The sequence below is a fragment of the Fundulus heteroclitus genome, unplaced genomic scaffold, assembly GCF_011125445.2.
Source record: "Fundulus heteroclitus isolate FHET01 unplaced genomic scaffold, MU-UCD_Fhet_4.1 scaffold_300, whole genome shotgun sequence".
Lineage (NCBI taxonomy): Eukaryota > Metazoa > Chordata > Actinopteri > Cyprinodontiformes > Fundulidae > Fundulus > Fundulus heteroclitus.
In genome coordinates this window covers 57,230-73,356 of record NW_023396710.1, presented here as the reverse complement: position 1 = coordinate 73,356, position 16,127 = coordinate 57,230, and the positions used below count along the sequence as shown (strand labels likewise).

Here is a 16,127-nt window from a genome sequence, read left to right as displayed (position 1 = left end):
CTTACAAAGAATATTTTATTGCTAAATCACGTATTTAGCAGCAAATTATTTAACAACCACCCCAAATCTGTTTTTAGTTGGCCAGAAGTGATGCCCATAACTACAGTTTAATATTTTGTCAGCTTTTCTCACCGCATTCTGTGGACTGGTGCATTCTTGACTGCTTAAATTGCTTAAATGAAGAAGAACCGAATTTCAAAACTGTTGTCTTGAACCTCTGGTGTCAAATCACAACCTTTTCAAGGCCAGACTAACCTATTTGTTCAGTTTTGCCTTTGATACATGAGAGTTGTGACTCCTTTAAAATGTGAACTGAATTATAGTTATATGTACAGCTGATTTATTAGTCATCTATTTTTATTATTATTTTATTTGTTTTTAATTTGGTACAGCACTGTCTGTGGTTGTCGTAAAGCGCTATAGAAATAAAATTTGATGGACTGAAAAGGAGATGTTTACTTTTACTTTGATTTGTCTCCGATTCTTGATTCAGTTGGTGTTTTTCTCCTTCTTTCTTTCAATCAAACTCACTGCTTCGGGTTTGAAGTCAAACGATCACAAATTTATATATGTAGTCACCTATAATCAATCAGCTCCTTTAAAAAAAAGGTACGTCGGTAAAGTAAAAGGGAAAGATGCTTCCTAAAAGTAGAATAATTCTCTTTTAATGTTCCTGAGAAGCATCTTAATGAGACATGTCACAGCAGATGGAAATACATAGCCTGGAGCACAGGTTTGATTTCTCTGAAGAATTAGTGCTTTTAATTGAAGATTTCAAACTAACATCAAATTATTTCATCATATACACACACACACACACCAAACACTCACTAAATGCCTTCAATTATGCAATTATGCACACTCATATTCACATCAGGACATAACTACTAAAATGTTTTTCAAGTAATTAAAATTACTGGACAACTTGAACCGCCTTATGTCTTGTATTCATTTATAATGCGCAAATCTTCGTTCCTGTTCTCTGACATTAGATTCAGCTCGGTTTCAAGTCAATAAGTTTATATTGGCAAAACTCCAGCAACTGTAATTTCAAGGCAATTTAAAGAAATGTGATTTACATACAGAAATATAAATAAATATAGTCTCATTGTATAGATAGATTATTTTCAATTAGAACTACAAGCAGTAATGAAAAGCTTCCAAGTCATGTTTAACAAGTCGACCGTGGCCAAGTCCAGTTTAATCCTTGTAATAATACAATGCAAATAACTTACATTTATAATGTAAGTTGGTAAAAGTTTTCTATCCAAGCAGGCACAGCATATTGCATTTTAGTCAATGACTTTCAGGCAATCCTCCCCCTAGGCGAGTATGTGGTGATGGTGAAGGGTTTTGGATTTTAGACTGAATAAATCTTTCCTGTTTTGGGGCAGTTAGGATTAAAATAATCACTTCTATTTGCTAAATGCAACATAATGAGACCGAGGACGTTTTCCTGTAATTTCTTCAATGTGAGAAGCTCACACCCACGTCCTTCACATTAGGCAACGTTGCCATTAAACTGTATGATTTGGGTCAGATGTGTCGGGTACCTTTCCTTAAACGTCTCACAGTAGTTTGCTGGTAGTCTGGCCCCGTTCCTCCTGACAGAAAGGCTGTAACTAAGATGTGTTGGTACCCTGCCTTTGTCAAATTTTTCTCATATTTTCAGTAAGACTGAGATCAAAGCCTTAAGACGGGCATTCCAAAACTTTGACTTTGTTGTCCCTAAGCCGTTTACGTTTAGGGTCATTGTTCATCTTGAAGACTCACATTTTAGCTTCCTGCCTGATATCATGAGCTGTTCCTTCTACATTTCCACATAATGCTCTTTTCTCCACATGTCATCTGTTTTATGAAGTGCACCAGCCCCTCCTGAGGCGCAACATGGTGCGCCAGCCCCATATTTTGTTAATGGGATGCTGTTTCTCAGGCTTTGCAAGTTCCACATTTTTCCTCCAAATGTCACAATGGTCATCATGGCCAAACATTTCAGGTTTAGTTTCATCAGGCCACAGGACATGCCTACAGAAATTTGGTTTTTTCGTCCCAGTGCGCATTTGCAAACTATAATCTTGGTTTTTATGATGCTTTTGGAGTAATGGATTCTTCCTCTCACTCTGGATGATTAAACTCAACTACCAGCTTCAGCCAACATCTTTACAGGGTATTTTGCTTTTGTTCTGGGTGTGAAGCACATTAATCTCTGAGGTAAATGATTCTCTTTTAGATATTTAGGCTGATTTATTTAGATTTTTTTTCCATGATTTCATCGAGGGAAGAAATGTTTAAGATGTTTCCCTTTAGATACACCACCATATGCGTGTCATATTTACTTAGATTCTTACCAAGTAATGACGATATCATCCAAATTCTCTAATAACATAGTAATCTTAGTGCATGTAAACTTCTGCATTTGAAGAGATCATTTGAATAAATCTCTAACAAATCGTGTTGTTGTTTCTGGCCAGGTTGTGTCAGAGAAGCCTTTTTCTACGCATAAAGTCAAAGGGGAAATGAATGTGACCTAAAATGAAAACCCAAACACAATTTTTAATCTCAGATCTCAGTAAGAACCACTAATGGGTTATTGATGCTGATGCTCTTCTGCGCTCGCAGTAACCCCACAACCTTAGGAAAGGTTTTGTTTGAAATAAATCTGACTTACGTTAGAATGGGACATTTATTTAAAAAAAAAAAAACAGGAAATAGAGGGAAAGTGTCCCCCAAAGCCAAATGTATTCAATAAAGTGTTATTGAAATATAAATGATTTCAACAAGTCCTTGAATGCACGCACGGGCATGCGCACAGAGTCACAAGCACACACAAACAGCAATGTACATCAAGGGTCATTTTAACTTTTCCTGCCTTTAGCCTTTCTTTTGTTTACTCCTTCCGTACTCTGCCTCTCCTCCATCTTTCTCCCTCCATCGCTCTCTCAATCTCTCCCTCTGTCTCTCCTCTATGTGAAGGTCATGCAATTGATTTTCCTCTGTCTATTCATTTTTCAAGACTGGCTTTGAAACGTGGGAAGCAGACAAAAGCCACTCTGGCTCCTCCCCTCCTCCCCACTCCATCCCTCTTCTCTCCTCCAGCCTTCCACCTTTCCTTCCCTCTCCGCTGGCCCTCGTCCATCCAGAATCCATCCGAAAGGGAATGTGGAGGAATGCAACCCCCCCTCTCCTCCTCCTCCTCTTCCATTCTCACAATACCCCCCTTCCAGCCTCCTTCCCCTCCTTCTGTCTTTATTCCCTCTGCATTGTCCCTTCCCCTCCTCTCCGGCCTCCCTTCCCTTTCAGCCACATCTCCGACCACATTCCACTAACGGAATTAAAGTCATGCATCACACTTAAAACCCTGCCAATGCATCCTGGGTAGACTTGTTGGAACTGATGTCCAAATTAACTTTCCATTTTTAGTGCTGACCTCATGGAGGCAGGGTAGCCTGCTCGAAATACTCCTTAAAGATTTAAAAGAGAGAGAGGGGGGAAAAACATAATTTAGATATCACAGTGGACAGGATGTTAGAGAAAACACAAGTGCTAATCGTCTCTCCATTTCCTGTTTGCAGAAGCAACCAATCACTCTCATGTGGTAGATGCAATATACAGTATTTACTCACCAACTGTGGTTCAAATTCGTTTGAGAACTTCCTCTCACATTTCTCCCTTTACAACAGTATTTTAGAAAGAAAGACGTGCTGCTGGGTTCCAAGGCTACAGCTACAGTTACAGTGTGTAGCACATGGAAATAATGCAAACATTTCAGATTAAGATGAACAGCATTGAGGACTAGACATAAATAAATCTTTATGGATTCACATGCAACAGTAGTTCAAATACTCTTGATAGATTAGACCTCACATTGAGCCCGCTAAGAAGAAAACCTTTGGTATACAGTGCGATGATCCAAAAAGATAGTTACTATCTTCTCATTAAACATCTAAATTGCCGTCTTGGCCATCTACAGGTTGTTTTACATGGAAAATACGTAAGACTTTATGCAACAGTGACCTTTGTGTAAAAAAACAGCCTTAATATTTTCCTCTAAAATACAAGTACACAAAAGCTGGAGTTTGAATGTGCTAAAATAAATTGTTAGACCTTCTTGCAAAAGAAAAGGTTATTGTCGCCACTTGTTGAAATTACTTTGTGATTATGCTGAAATTCCACAAACAACCAAAAATGTTTTTTCCCCAAGGGGTTGCGGCTGGATTTAGAGTTGATCTTCAACAAAGTAAATACTGACATGCTCACGCATGTTTTTACAATTGGCTTTCATTGCCTTTCCATTTTATGCACAATAGCTGCATACAAATCTGCAGACCAGTAGGCAACTTGGGGCTAATTGCCTTGCCCAGGGGCATACCAACATTTGGCAGAGGAGGATGCTGGAATGAGACCATCAACTTTCTGTTTGTAAGAAGACTACCCTTCCCGCAGTCACCGTTAAAAAAGCGTGTTTCACAGCCCAAACATGTTTCAGACATGAGCTACATGTTCACATGGAACATCTAGATGGAAAATATATTTCTGATTGTTTTTTGTTTTGTTTTTCTACCATAACATCACTTTTTGGACTCGGATACAAATCTGATTAGACCCTAAATACTATTTCCTTTAAGCTTTTCAGGAAGTGTGTCTGGTGGTCAGTACAATCAACTGATTTCATTTATATAAAATAAATAAATAAATGTGTGGAAATATTATTTCTAAGCATTCGACGCCAACCCCTCCTTCTCCCAGCAAACTAACAACATACTTAAAACGCAGAGAAAACTAACAAGAATAGCCTTTACAGCACTACAGTATCCTTTAACATGAACATAAATTATTGCTAATCATCAAAACCAAACAACCTGTGAGGCACCAAGCTTCCAGTATTTGGACATAACGCAAATAACATGTCATGATTCGTAATCATTACTGCATTTTTTTCTGTAAGGGTTCTGATTGAGATTGTTCAACAGAACTGAAACACTTTATCCTTGAGATTGATTTAAAAAAAATCTGAAACTGTTGATGTAAATTTATATAGTTTAAAGAAGCACATCAAAGCAACAGTAGGTTGCTTTGATGAGTCTAAATCCAGCGTATTTATATGACAACGTAAACAAAAAACAAGCTCAGCCAAAGCACGGTAGAGAAAGGAGATAAAAAAACAAGAAATATAACAGATTTTAAAACAGCCATGAAGGAAGGGTCTGTAGGAGCAGCCCCTCTCTGCTCTACTGTCCATAAACTGGATGTAGTTGGTTGGTAGAGTACATCCCAAAGTAGGACCTGATAAATTCTCACACTAGTCTAGAGCACTTTGTAGAAAATTACACTATGCAGGCGAATGGGCTGTGCTAACTTTCCATTAGCAAGGGAGAGGCACGCTTTAGTTTTGCTGTTTTTGGACATTTTGATTGTGTGAAAATTCCCAACACACCCACTCCTTAATAATTTGTAGAACAATGTAGCAAGGGAAAAAAAAACACTTCTATTGTTTTTTTTGTTAGTTTTTTTGATGCAGTTATTTAGTAGTTATTCTAAAGGTGGTGCAGAGACAAATAGCCTTTCTCTGGAAGTGTGAAAATTGTATCGGGCTTGGCCGGATGTCAGCAGAGTGAGAAAGGAATCCCAACTCCAGTGCATTCTGCATTCAATAAATTAAAATGTTATGAAAAAGTCCATTTGATTCAGTAACCCAATTAACTAAGGTAAAGACATTTTATCGAGTAGTTATTTACAGACTGATGTTTTAGAGCCCTTATTTCTGTTAATAACAAAGATTTTTTTGCTTACATATAATGAAAGCATGACATTTAGCATAGAACATGGCATCAAAGTGATGAAAAAAATAGATTTTTTTATTCAAAAATGTAGGCTTAAGGAAAAGCATGTTAAGCACTTGCTTAAAGGTTGTTATTTTCAAACGGTACAAATGAGTCTTATTGGAATCCATGTACTAATTTATTGAATATGACTGTATATAATGTCAAGAAATGCATCACTACAGCGCTCGTTGTTGATGTTTTCACCTCCTTAACTCCAAAAATTGCCACGCATATTCTTCTACGACGTCTTACTTGTGTTCCCAAAAAATTGTTCGACTAACATGGATAGCGTTTGTTCAAATACGGCAATTAATTTGGATCAGGCGTGCACGCGCACTCAAACACACACAAACACCCATTTCTAATTGTACTGTAGCTACAGCGTTTCCCCCTCAGTAATGGTAGCAATTAAATGGGCTGTGTAATTACACTGTCCTCGTTATGTAGTTAATTTCTGTAATTACAATTTGCACCAATCGTGTCCTCCCTTTTTGTATGTCATCTGCTTCCCCTTTCTTTTCCTCTTTTAAACACACAACCCATAAATCGAATTGATACACTTGAAAGTATGCAGGATTACACGCACATGGGGTATAAGCATGTAAAAGAATATGCATTTGTGTGCTCTTACAAATCTAAGGCAAATAAAATTAGAAAACGGAATATATGACCAGCTCCAAACTTGGGCACTGTCCCAGTGGGTGGGAGCACAGATGAATGTTTTTGACTGAGAGAGAGACTCAAGCCAAAGCAGATTCAGAAGGGTTTGCATCCTTTGTCATCACAATTATCTCTGGTTTGTAATTTTCCAAAAGAGATTGTGCAAACTTTCAAAATTACACAGGCATAATTAACAACTGCTTGCCGATAAATTAATTTAATCAGCTCGTGAAAATCCTGGAGAAAAAAAAAATGCTCACAAATTGTTAAATTTTTGGGGGGTTAGACGGTAGAAGAATCCAACCAAGGTTCAAAATGTCCGCATGTTACCCATCTTGAAGTCCAGGATATTCATCATTGTAGGGATTTTCACTAATTCATTATGGCAAAATCCCAGGTATCTGATTCCAGGTATCATCTTGGAGAGTTATTCAAGCCATTTTTAAATGATTAGTTTCAGGGGTCCCTGAAAAATCTAGACTCCTGACGCCTCTCGGTGTACCGTCTGTGATGTTATGTCTCCAGCACCCCAAGCAAGACATCGTGCTGTCTTTTGCTCGGCCGATTGTTAAAAATCGGAGCTTATATTTTGTCTGCACTGCTTGCAAAACTGCATTCTACTTTTTATTTATATCAACTGTGTCTCTCATGCGTGGAAAGATGCGTTAGCCTTGCACCAAATCAAGCAATTGCCATAAAACAGCAGCAGCAAGACGGGTTTATTGAAAACAGCTATTTTTGTTTACATCAGACGTGTGTTAAGAAAACATGAATGTTGGGCTTTTTTAGGTTACACGTATTAAAATATAACAGGTGTTTTGAGACAGACCTACAGAAACTAATGTTGAAACAAAAAAAAATCTGTCACTGTCAAGAAAAAGGAAGACTTGGTAAGAGAAACGGCCAGATTGCAGCATCTAGAAATTATTTGTAAGTGAGCTGAAATACTGATGTAACGCACAGTGTTGTTTTTTACTGCACTTTAAAGGTGAATCATTGTCAAGCATACAAACACCATTGACTTGATCAGTTTTACTGAAATATTGGACTTGCCGTGTCGGACAATGCCTCTTAAATGACTCGGATCTGTATTGCAGCGCATAAAAACCTGATTGGGGCATTCTTAATAAAAATCAAAGTTTAGAGGTTTTTCAGTAGATCCAGTGTGATAAAAATCCACGTGTAGTCCCATAAAACTGAAGTTAATCCATCCAGAATCTCCGGAGGTGTGTCCTAAACCTAATTGTGAGTACTTTTTACTGTGTGTTCATGAAAAATTGATGCAGGAGAGATGTCCTTGTGAAGCTTCCTGTTTTCCTATTCTGTAACTCACAAACACCAGAGGTGTCTCCTCCCAGACAGCAAGAGTTGCAGTAACACTGTTGCAGGTTAGAGCTACATGTTGCGCTCTGCCGCTCTGCTTTACACACGATCAAAAGCCATTTTGATCTCATCACTGCCTTCACTGCTAAATGCAACACACCAGCTTTGACTCTTCATTGTCCCTAAAAAAAGACTACATCAAATATCAGACCAAAGAGAATGGTTGTTCGTTTTGTTCTTGAGTTTGTATATTCTAGGTTGATGTGGATTTTCCTTTCTGAATCACCTCAATACGGTAGACTGGGGACCATAATTCCTTTTTTTCTGTAGTCTCTTTGTTCTACTTCCTGTCTCACCTGGTCTATGTTACTAATTGGCACACATGTCGTTTATTTGGTGATTAGGGTTAGCTCTTCTTAGTGTATTGGTATGTTCCTCTTCTACTTAAAAGTCTTTGATTGTGTTGCTTACAATGGACGGCCTCTTACTCATTGTGGTGTTTGTTTCAGTTCAGTTCAGTATCCGTTTGCCAGTGCTGGGTTAGGAGCAATGACTGGAACGACTCCCTTGAACCAGTGTTGTAGTCAAGTCACTATGCCTCGAGTCCGAGTCCAGGTTCGAGTCACCAGTGTTCAAGTCCGAGTCAAGTCCAAGTCATTAAAAAAAAAATCCGAGTCGAGTCCGAGTCGAGTCCACTACTCATCCGAGTCAAGTCCGAGTCGAGTCACTTATTGATCCAAGTTCGTTGTAGGAACATGCTGTGACGTGTGATGTATGACATGAAGCAGTAACATTCCATTGCACTAATAACTCTTTCGCTGTAGTTACCCTGGTTTTACTCGGTAAAACTACTGCTTTTTCCAAGTCTAAGACGTCTCCTAACCATGGTTTTTAAATATTGTTGTTATGGAACGCGCAACAGCGACTCGAGGTACGCTGATAGGCCGCATATGAAGGATGTTAAAGCCGCAAGCGGCGTCGATCGGCCCTCGCAGCCAAGCGCACTCCGGCCTATTGGCTACCGCCGCGGGGCCGGCCGGCGGGCGGTGTTCGCGCACCGCCACGGCTCCGGCCGGCGGGCGGGGTTCGCGCACCTCCGCGGTGCCGGCCGGCGGGCGGGGTTCGCGCACCGCCGGCCGCCCGCCACCGCAGATGCTGTCACGCATTTTCCTCACCCGTCCACCGGGCGATTCCCACAAACGCGTTCGGCAGCTTTCCCCCATGACTCACAACAAATCTGGTGAAGATCGGTCGATGTAGCGAGGAGATACAGCCGTTGGATAATGATAATGCATGGCCACCGAGCCGGACTAAATTGTCCGGCCCGCCGATCAATTTATGCCGATTCCTGGACGGTGACTACAAACAGAAAAAAAAAACGGCCGATGACGCAATGAACGCAGAGCATGAGAAAAACATCGACTTACCTTTCTATCAACTCGGCCCGTTTCCCAGTGTTTCTAAGCCCTCGACACTCAAGCAATCGTTTGAGCTGAACGCTGGTATGTTGTTCCACAGTTCTACCAGTAAAACGGGCGCCTGGACATCCTCTTGTGAAAGTTTAACAGCGGAAAAGTCGGTCATATAGTTGTGTCTGTTGCATGTGTAACGGCTGGTTGCTACGAGTGCTCTCACACTGTTTGCCCAACCTTAGCGGCAAGGGGCGTTGCTCATGAGATGGTGACGTCACGTGCGCGGTACGACATTTAGATATTAAAATCATACATCAAATAATATTCTAATGACATATTAAAATTATAGCCTAATGATATTAAAAAAAGTCGAGTCTTTTTCTCAATCTCCGAGTCAGAATGATCTGAATGTAGGAGTCCGAGTCCAAGTTCGAGTCATCAGTGCTCAAGTCCAAGTCAAGTCACGAGTCTCTAAATTTAGCTAATGACTCGGACTCGAGTTCGAGTCTCGGACTCGAGTACTACAACACTGCCTTGAACTTATGAATCCAACCTCAAACCAATCAAAAAACCCAAGATGGCTGCCACACATATGCTAAAAAGTAATAAACCTTCTTTTTTTCCTCACCTCTGATAGCTTGTGTAACATTAAATCCGTCGCAGCTCATTGTCTGGTGCACACTCTAGAAGTGAATTTGTTGGTACAATATCTGAATGCATCAAATGCTGTGATGTACAGTTTTATTTGCTTGTATTGCAAGTTGCAGAAAGCCTGGTCATTAATCACATCAATTATCAGTCCGCCTTAATTTAAAAACTTACAACTGAAAACCGATTGAGTTGGGGCTGACCCCATTTCCAGATTTGAGTTCCAACTTCAGAGGTGAAAAAAAAAATCCAGCATCTTGGTGTCTTTGTTTCCAGCTCACCTTTGCTGCAATTGTTGTCCCCCTCCAGCAGAGGGCTCCATGGTGGGTCTCCTTGGCTTGCAAAGGTGCGCATGTGCAGATAGCTGATAGTCAGCCGGATGACTGAAGCTTTATCGAGCTGACTCGTGATGGCCCCTGGCAAAGGCAGCATCTTGGCCAGCTCAAAGAACTCAAAGTTCTCCTTCCCCCGCCGAGAACGAGCTGCATTGCGAGATTTCTCTTTACGCAGGTTCTGGAGACTGAGAAACAGACACACAAGTGTATTACAAGTAGATGAAACAAGACACAGTAGAAAACCTAATGGTCATTGGTCATTTATACAGGGTTTCCAACCATGTGCCTTCAGTTCTAGAACTCTAGAAACCACTCTAGAAATGGTACATCGTGTGTGAGATCCAACGGTGCTCACAACATTTTGTTGTTATGTACACACATTTTAAAAGGTGCTTTTGGATGTATTTGTCAGGGCCTTTAATTCAGTATGTTAGACTAGGGCTGGAGGATATAAAAAAAAGTATATTGATAAAATAGATACCAAAAAGGAAAAAAGAACGCGTGCTCTTTGTCCTCTTTGAAGGGGGCAGAGGTTGGTTCCTGGGTCTGCGTTTGTGATTGGCTGGGAGGATGTTATTGCTGTAGTACTAACCTACATGATAGGCTAGAATGCAAAAGGAAGAAAAACTATTATTCTATTGAACTTTTTATTGACCCTTTTTTTCTGTCATCGATATAAGTCTATCAATCAATAGACTTATATCAATATTGATATTGAATTATCGTCCGGCCCTACATTAGACAAACACTTTTCTCTGCAAATGCAGCTGCAAGTGTTTTGGGATATGTCTGTACCAGCCCATAAAAGTTGGGATTGTTACAGATTCTTCTTTGGAAAAGGGCTCAAGCTTAGTCATATTGTATGCAGGACATCTGCGTACATCGGTTTTCAATGGATCAAGGATTAAATGTATTACAAGGATTAAATGTCTGTGTTGCCACAGACATTTAATTGGTTTTATATCTAAAATGTTGGTGGCCATTCTATCAAACAACTGTGGTTCAATCTAAAACCTTCCGATACATTAACATCTACCTAAATCTGTGTTTTGACCCTTTCAAAATGTTTTCTTCAAGTATTTAGCTCCACCCATCTTCCAGTTAGCTCTGACTGGCTTTCTTGTCCCTGATGAAGAGAAGTATTCCCCACAGTATAATGCTGCCACAACCATGCTTCACCAAAAGGGGTGGTCTTTCCAGAATAATGCATATTTTTTATCACATATAGTGATCTATATGTAGGCTGAAAAGCTCCAATTTGGCCGTAGATGATAACAGAACCATTTTCCACCTTTTTTGCTGTGTTCCCTACATGGATTATGGCAAACTCTGAACAGGAACTCTTATGATTTTCTTTCAGAAAAGTTTTTTTTTTCTCACCACTCTTCCATAATGTGGAACAGCAAAACCACTAATTGCCCCGAACAGTTCCTCTTACCTGAGTAATTTTTAGCTCCTCCAGTGTTACCTGTTGTCAATTTAGTTGGATGGCTCTGTCTTGCAATGATCTTTTCATATTTGGATGATGGACTAAAGATTGCGCCATCAAAGTTCAGAATTATGTTTTATAATCTAACTCTACTTTGAGCTTCTCTAAAGCTTTAGAACCCATGTGTCTGGTGTCCTGTTGTTGTTTGTTCCCTAATTTTATCTAATAATTCAGATTCAATTGCACATGGGTAGACTCTATTTATTAAATAGGTGACTTCAAAAGCAATACTTGGCACTGGATTTTATTTAAGCGCATCAGTTTAAAGGGGGCTGGATGAGTGTGCTGGCCATATGACCTGTTGGTTATATATGACCTGTAGGTTTGAGCGTTTCATTGTCTAAAGACAATTAACAGGTCGACTTTCTATCACCTGAAGAATATTTACAGGGTTAAAGGACTAAAGTCTCAGCAGGATTTGGAAAAACGAATCCATGCGTTTATTTTTAGTCAAATTGATTACTGCAACAGTGTTTTCGTAGGTCTGCCTAAAAAGCGGATCAGAAAACTGCAGCTGATCCACAACGCTGCTGCCCGCGTCCTCACTAAGACTAAGAAAGTAGAGCACATCACCCCAGTTCTAAAGTCCTTAGACTGGCTCCCTGTATCTCAGAGAATAGACTTTAAAATACTTCTGTTAGTCTATAAATCCCTGAATGGCTTAGCACCTAAATACATCACAGACTTGTTATCAGTGCCTCAACCATCCAGACCACTGAGGTCTTCTGGCTCCAGCCTACTCTGCATACCTAGAACCAGAACCAAACATGGAGAAGCAGCATTTAGTTCCTCTGCTCCACTTATCTGGAACAAACTTCCAGAAAACTGTAAAAGTGCAGAAAGCCTGAGTTCTTTAAAATCAAGATTAAATTTGTTTAAAAATTTGTTTAAAATTGCCTTTGACTGTTCTAGTTAAACTGTTTTAATAAATAAAAGCCTATAGAAATAATGAATTATATTAAATCCTTAAAGCAAACAAAATAGGATTCACAAATACAGAACAGTGACTGAAGTTTTAAGCTTATCATTAGTTCAACTTTGTAGTCCAACTGTTATTAATATTTGCTTTTAATTTCTATTTTCCCATGTTTTGTTTTGTTTCTACATTTTATTCCAACTTGCTTTTATTCTGTTCCTATGTCTTAGTCATGTAAAGCACTTTGCGTTGTCTTCATACTGAAATGTGCCTTGCCTTGCCTTTCATTTGTTGAAAAGAAGAATTTTTTTTTTGTCAGTTACTAAAAATCCCAATGATATTCAATGAAGTTTGGGATTATAAGTAGGCCCGGGTGGTAATATATTTGATGTATTGTTTGTGACACATGCAATGTCTAAAATAACAATACCGTGACTGAAAAGTATAGAAAACATTGCACGTCTGCATCCTATTTGCTGTAAGCTCAGTTTCTCTAAACACTCCTGATGTAATGCTCACCTCCTCCTTTGCCCCTGCGGAAAATTCAGGGACACATATTGTTTACCACACAAGACAGTATGAAGAGGAGAAATGTACACGGCACAATGGGAGAGCCCGGGTTTTCATTTTCAGATGTGGTATTAATGGACAATTGACATGTTTGCAAAGCAAAGCATCTCTGAGTCAAGCTGTGATGATTAGGAAACAAAGAAACATTAAAACAAAGTGAACTATTAGTTCAACGTAATCCTGGATGAGATCGTTTGCCATCAAAACTGCCTGGGTGTGTGAAAGCTACTGTTGGGCTGATATCGACTTTTATATTGCTGCCTTTGTCAAAGGGGGGCATAATCTGGTGGTAAGTGATTTGCGCAGCTTTGTGACGAAATGGCTTTTAATCTGTTTTCTGTGCTGCTGTTTTTTGTTTTTTTTTGAGCCAGTCTTTGATTTCATTTGAAACAGCCCTTATAAATGACTGGTGCTTTCCTTGGCACTGATTGTTTATTGAAGTTCCAGTTGACCTTGTCCAGAACTTCTTCTGAACCTTAAAACTACTGCTTCCTTTAACAACACACTCCTTTTTAAGCAGATGTGACTCTAATCTTTGCGCTGTCTTATACTCTCTGGTTTATGTGGCGCACTCGTTATGCGACACATAATGTGGTTAATATTTACAAGCTAACACCGTTTTCGGGGTAAATTGTGGTGTATTTATTTCAAACCTCAAAACAACTGGGTGCGGGGGGTGTTTTAGCTAACGAAACGTGCCATGTGTTTAAAAAAGGCTGCTCTGCCGACCTCTGGTCCCTGGACATCGCCGTGACGTTTTGGTGTTTGGCTCAGGTTCACGCTGTCGCAGTTCATCGGCTGTTTTCACTCAACGTGTGCAATTTCGGCGAAATATTTTTGGATTCGGAAAGTGTTTAGCATCTGCGCGCTCTGATTATCGGTCTGTCCCTGCTCCTGAAGACGAGCCCCGATAATTACAAACTCCTCTTCTTTTATCCACTCGAACAGAGTCCTAATAATACTATTTGCTCTAAAATCCATATGTGAACCTGTGCACACAATCTCTCTCCCCTGCCTATCTCCCCTTTCCCTGCCCTCCCTCCTTCCCTCTAAATCCTCTGCCTCTCCCTCATCTGGTCCCGGGCTAGTGAGCTGTAGCCATGATTGAGGGATCAATAGTGGAGGGAGGGGCAGAGTGACAGAGAGGGGGGGGGGGGGAGGCGGAGGGAGCTGGGGCTCAGGTAGCCTGTCTCTGTGATTGGGTATTGACTCTCCTCAATGGGGCCTGAGTGGTGGAATTATGTTGTCACAGCCACTTCACAATTTGTGTCAGTGCGGCGTTGGAATAAAGTGTTTGCGCGTACATGGGTGTGATATTCTCTTTTATGTCTGTGCCGTTTTCGCACCAAGGCGTCTAGCCGTACGCAAGCGCGCGTGTGCAATAAACACTTGTTAGGATTTGCCTGCGCAGATATGGTTATATCTTAATCAGCTGGCACAGCTGCTGTATTTTTCCACCCCCCCACCCCACCCCCTAACAAGTGAAACCGGTGTGTCTCCCTGCGAGCGTGTGTGGACTCATGCTGCCAGCCCGTGTAACATCTCATTATTATACTGCCTCGACCCCAGCCACCGAGAACAATCAATACGCGCACATTGATTCTGCTTAGTTTATATATCCGCCTGTAAATGACTGCCCATTAATAATTCCTGCCAAATTTACTTAATCTCCTTTAAGGGGAGGTGCAGGGGGTCCCGTTTCTGACACGACTGGCAGGTGAGCACCGGCGCAGGTGATATGTAGCGCTGAGCAGAACAGACTTACGTCTTCTGTATTGTGTTTCACTGAAGGGTAACTCTTTATCAGGCTGTCAGTATGTGCAAGGGTGTCAACCCATGGATTTCACCTTGTGGAGATTAATTCATGGGCATGTTCCCAGGCTTATATTGGTCCGTGTGTGTGTGTGTGTGTGTGTGTGTGTGGTCTCACCAGGGCAGTGTAGGAGGCTTGGCGAGAAGTCCTTGCAGGAAATCCCACTCCACACTCACACATTTCCCCTCGCTGACAAACGGCATGCTCGCCATGCTTGCTCCGATCCAGCGCCCGACGCTGCTCCTTAACGAAGGCTGCGATTGTTTCGGGTTGCGACAGACTCAGACCTGGAGAGTTCACAAGGAACGGGTAATGGGTGAAGAGTAAATTAACAAAGTGACCTTGGTTCGGTCATCAATATGTGTTATAAAATCATCATGATCTTTTTTGAAGTTTATGCGCAGCGAGCCCACATGTGAAGACCTGAAATGCATTATGCAGTGTAAGCAATCCTGTTTTGATCTAAAGTGCTTTAGATACTTTATTGAAATTCAGCTTAGAGCTTTAGCACCGTATGAAAATCCTGCGACTAACTAACAATTTAGGGAAGATCTAAACCACTTGGATCATTTGGCATGCTACTAATAGCAGAATGGCCAAAAAACACATTTTCTTCCTAATTATTTTGTTAAATATATGGGAAATACCAAAAATAACATTTTGACAGATATGGAAGTCAGATTTTTGCACCAACAAGGTGATTCCCAAAGGACTCTTTGCTGGAAACTTGGCATATAGTGGATGGATGAAGTGAAGAGCCTGATGCATCTCTCAGGTCCTGTGTCAGGTCTTTGCTGGATTTCTTCCCCTATTCCTTTGGGAAATCCCTTTAAAATACAGTTCGTCTGCTGATGTCAGTCTTTTTACGCCGGTATTTTTCACTTTCTTTGGGGGGTTTTCTCCAGGATTTACTGCAAAATCTGCCAAGATGCTCCAGGTTTGCTCTAACAATTAAGAGACGTTAAAGAACTTGACTGAAAATCTGAGCATTTAAACAAAAAAAACATTTGTGACACTATCAGAAAGCCTGTGCAGCAAATAGGCTGGCTATTATGAGATAGTATACAAAGCAAACAAGATATTTTAAGAAATAAGCACATGTATGTGTTTATTCATATAAATAAGATGTTAATAAAAAG

The 16,127-nt window shown here is 40.4% G+C and overlaps 1 protein-coding gene across 1 annotated transcript; it reads right to left on the bottom strand.

Moving 5' to 3' along the window:
• Positions 1-10,016: 10,016 nt before the first annotated feature.
• On the bottom strand, positions 10,017-15,268 carry LOC118559497 (neuronal PAS domain-containing protein 1-like). Its single transcript, XM_036130209.1, has 2 exons — positions 15,106-15,268; positions 10,017-10,385 (listed from the first exon to the last, which is right to left on the bottom strand). Exons 1-2 carry the CDS (start codon positions 15,198-15,200, stop codon positions 10,028-10,030), a joined length of 453 nt encoding a protein of 150 aa, XP_035986102.1. The 5' UTR covers positions 15,201-15,268; the 3' UTR covers positions 10,017-10,027.
• Positions 15,269-16,127: the final 859 nt, after the last annotated feature.

Coding starts and splice junctions, on each gene's coding strand:
- LOC118559497 (XM_036130209.1), bottom strand. CDS start 15,200: ATGGCGAGCATGCCGTTTGTCAGCGAGGGGAAATGTGTGAGTGTGGAG. Junction 10,386..15,105: donor AAGCCTCCTACACTGCCCTG/GTGAGACCACAC, acceptor TCTGTTTCTCAG/TCTCCAGAACCTGCGTAAAG.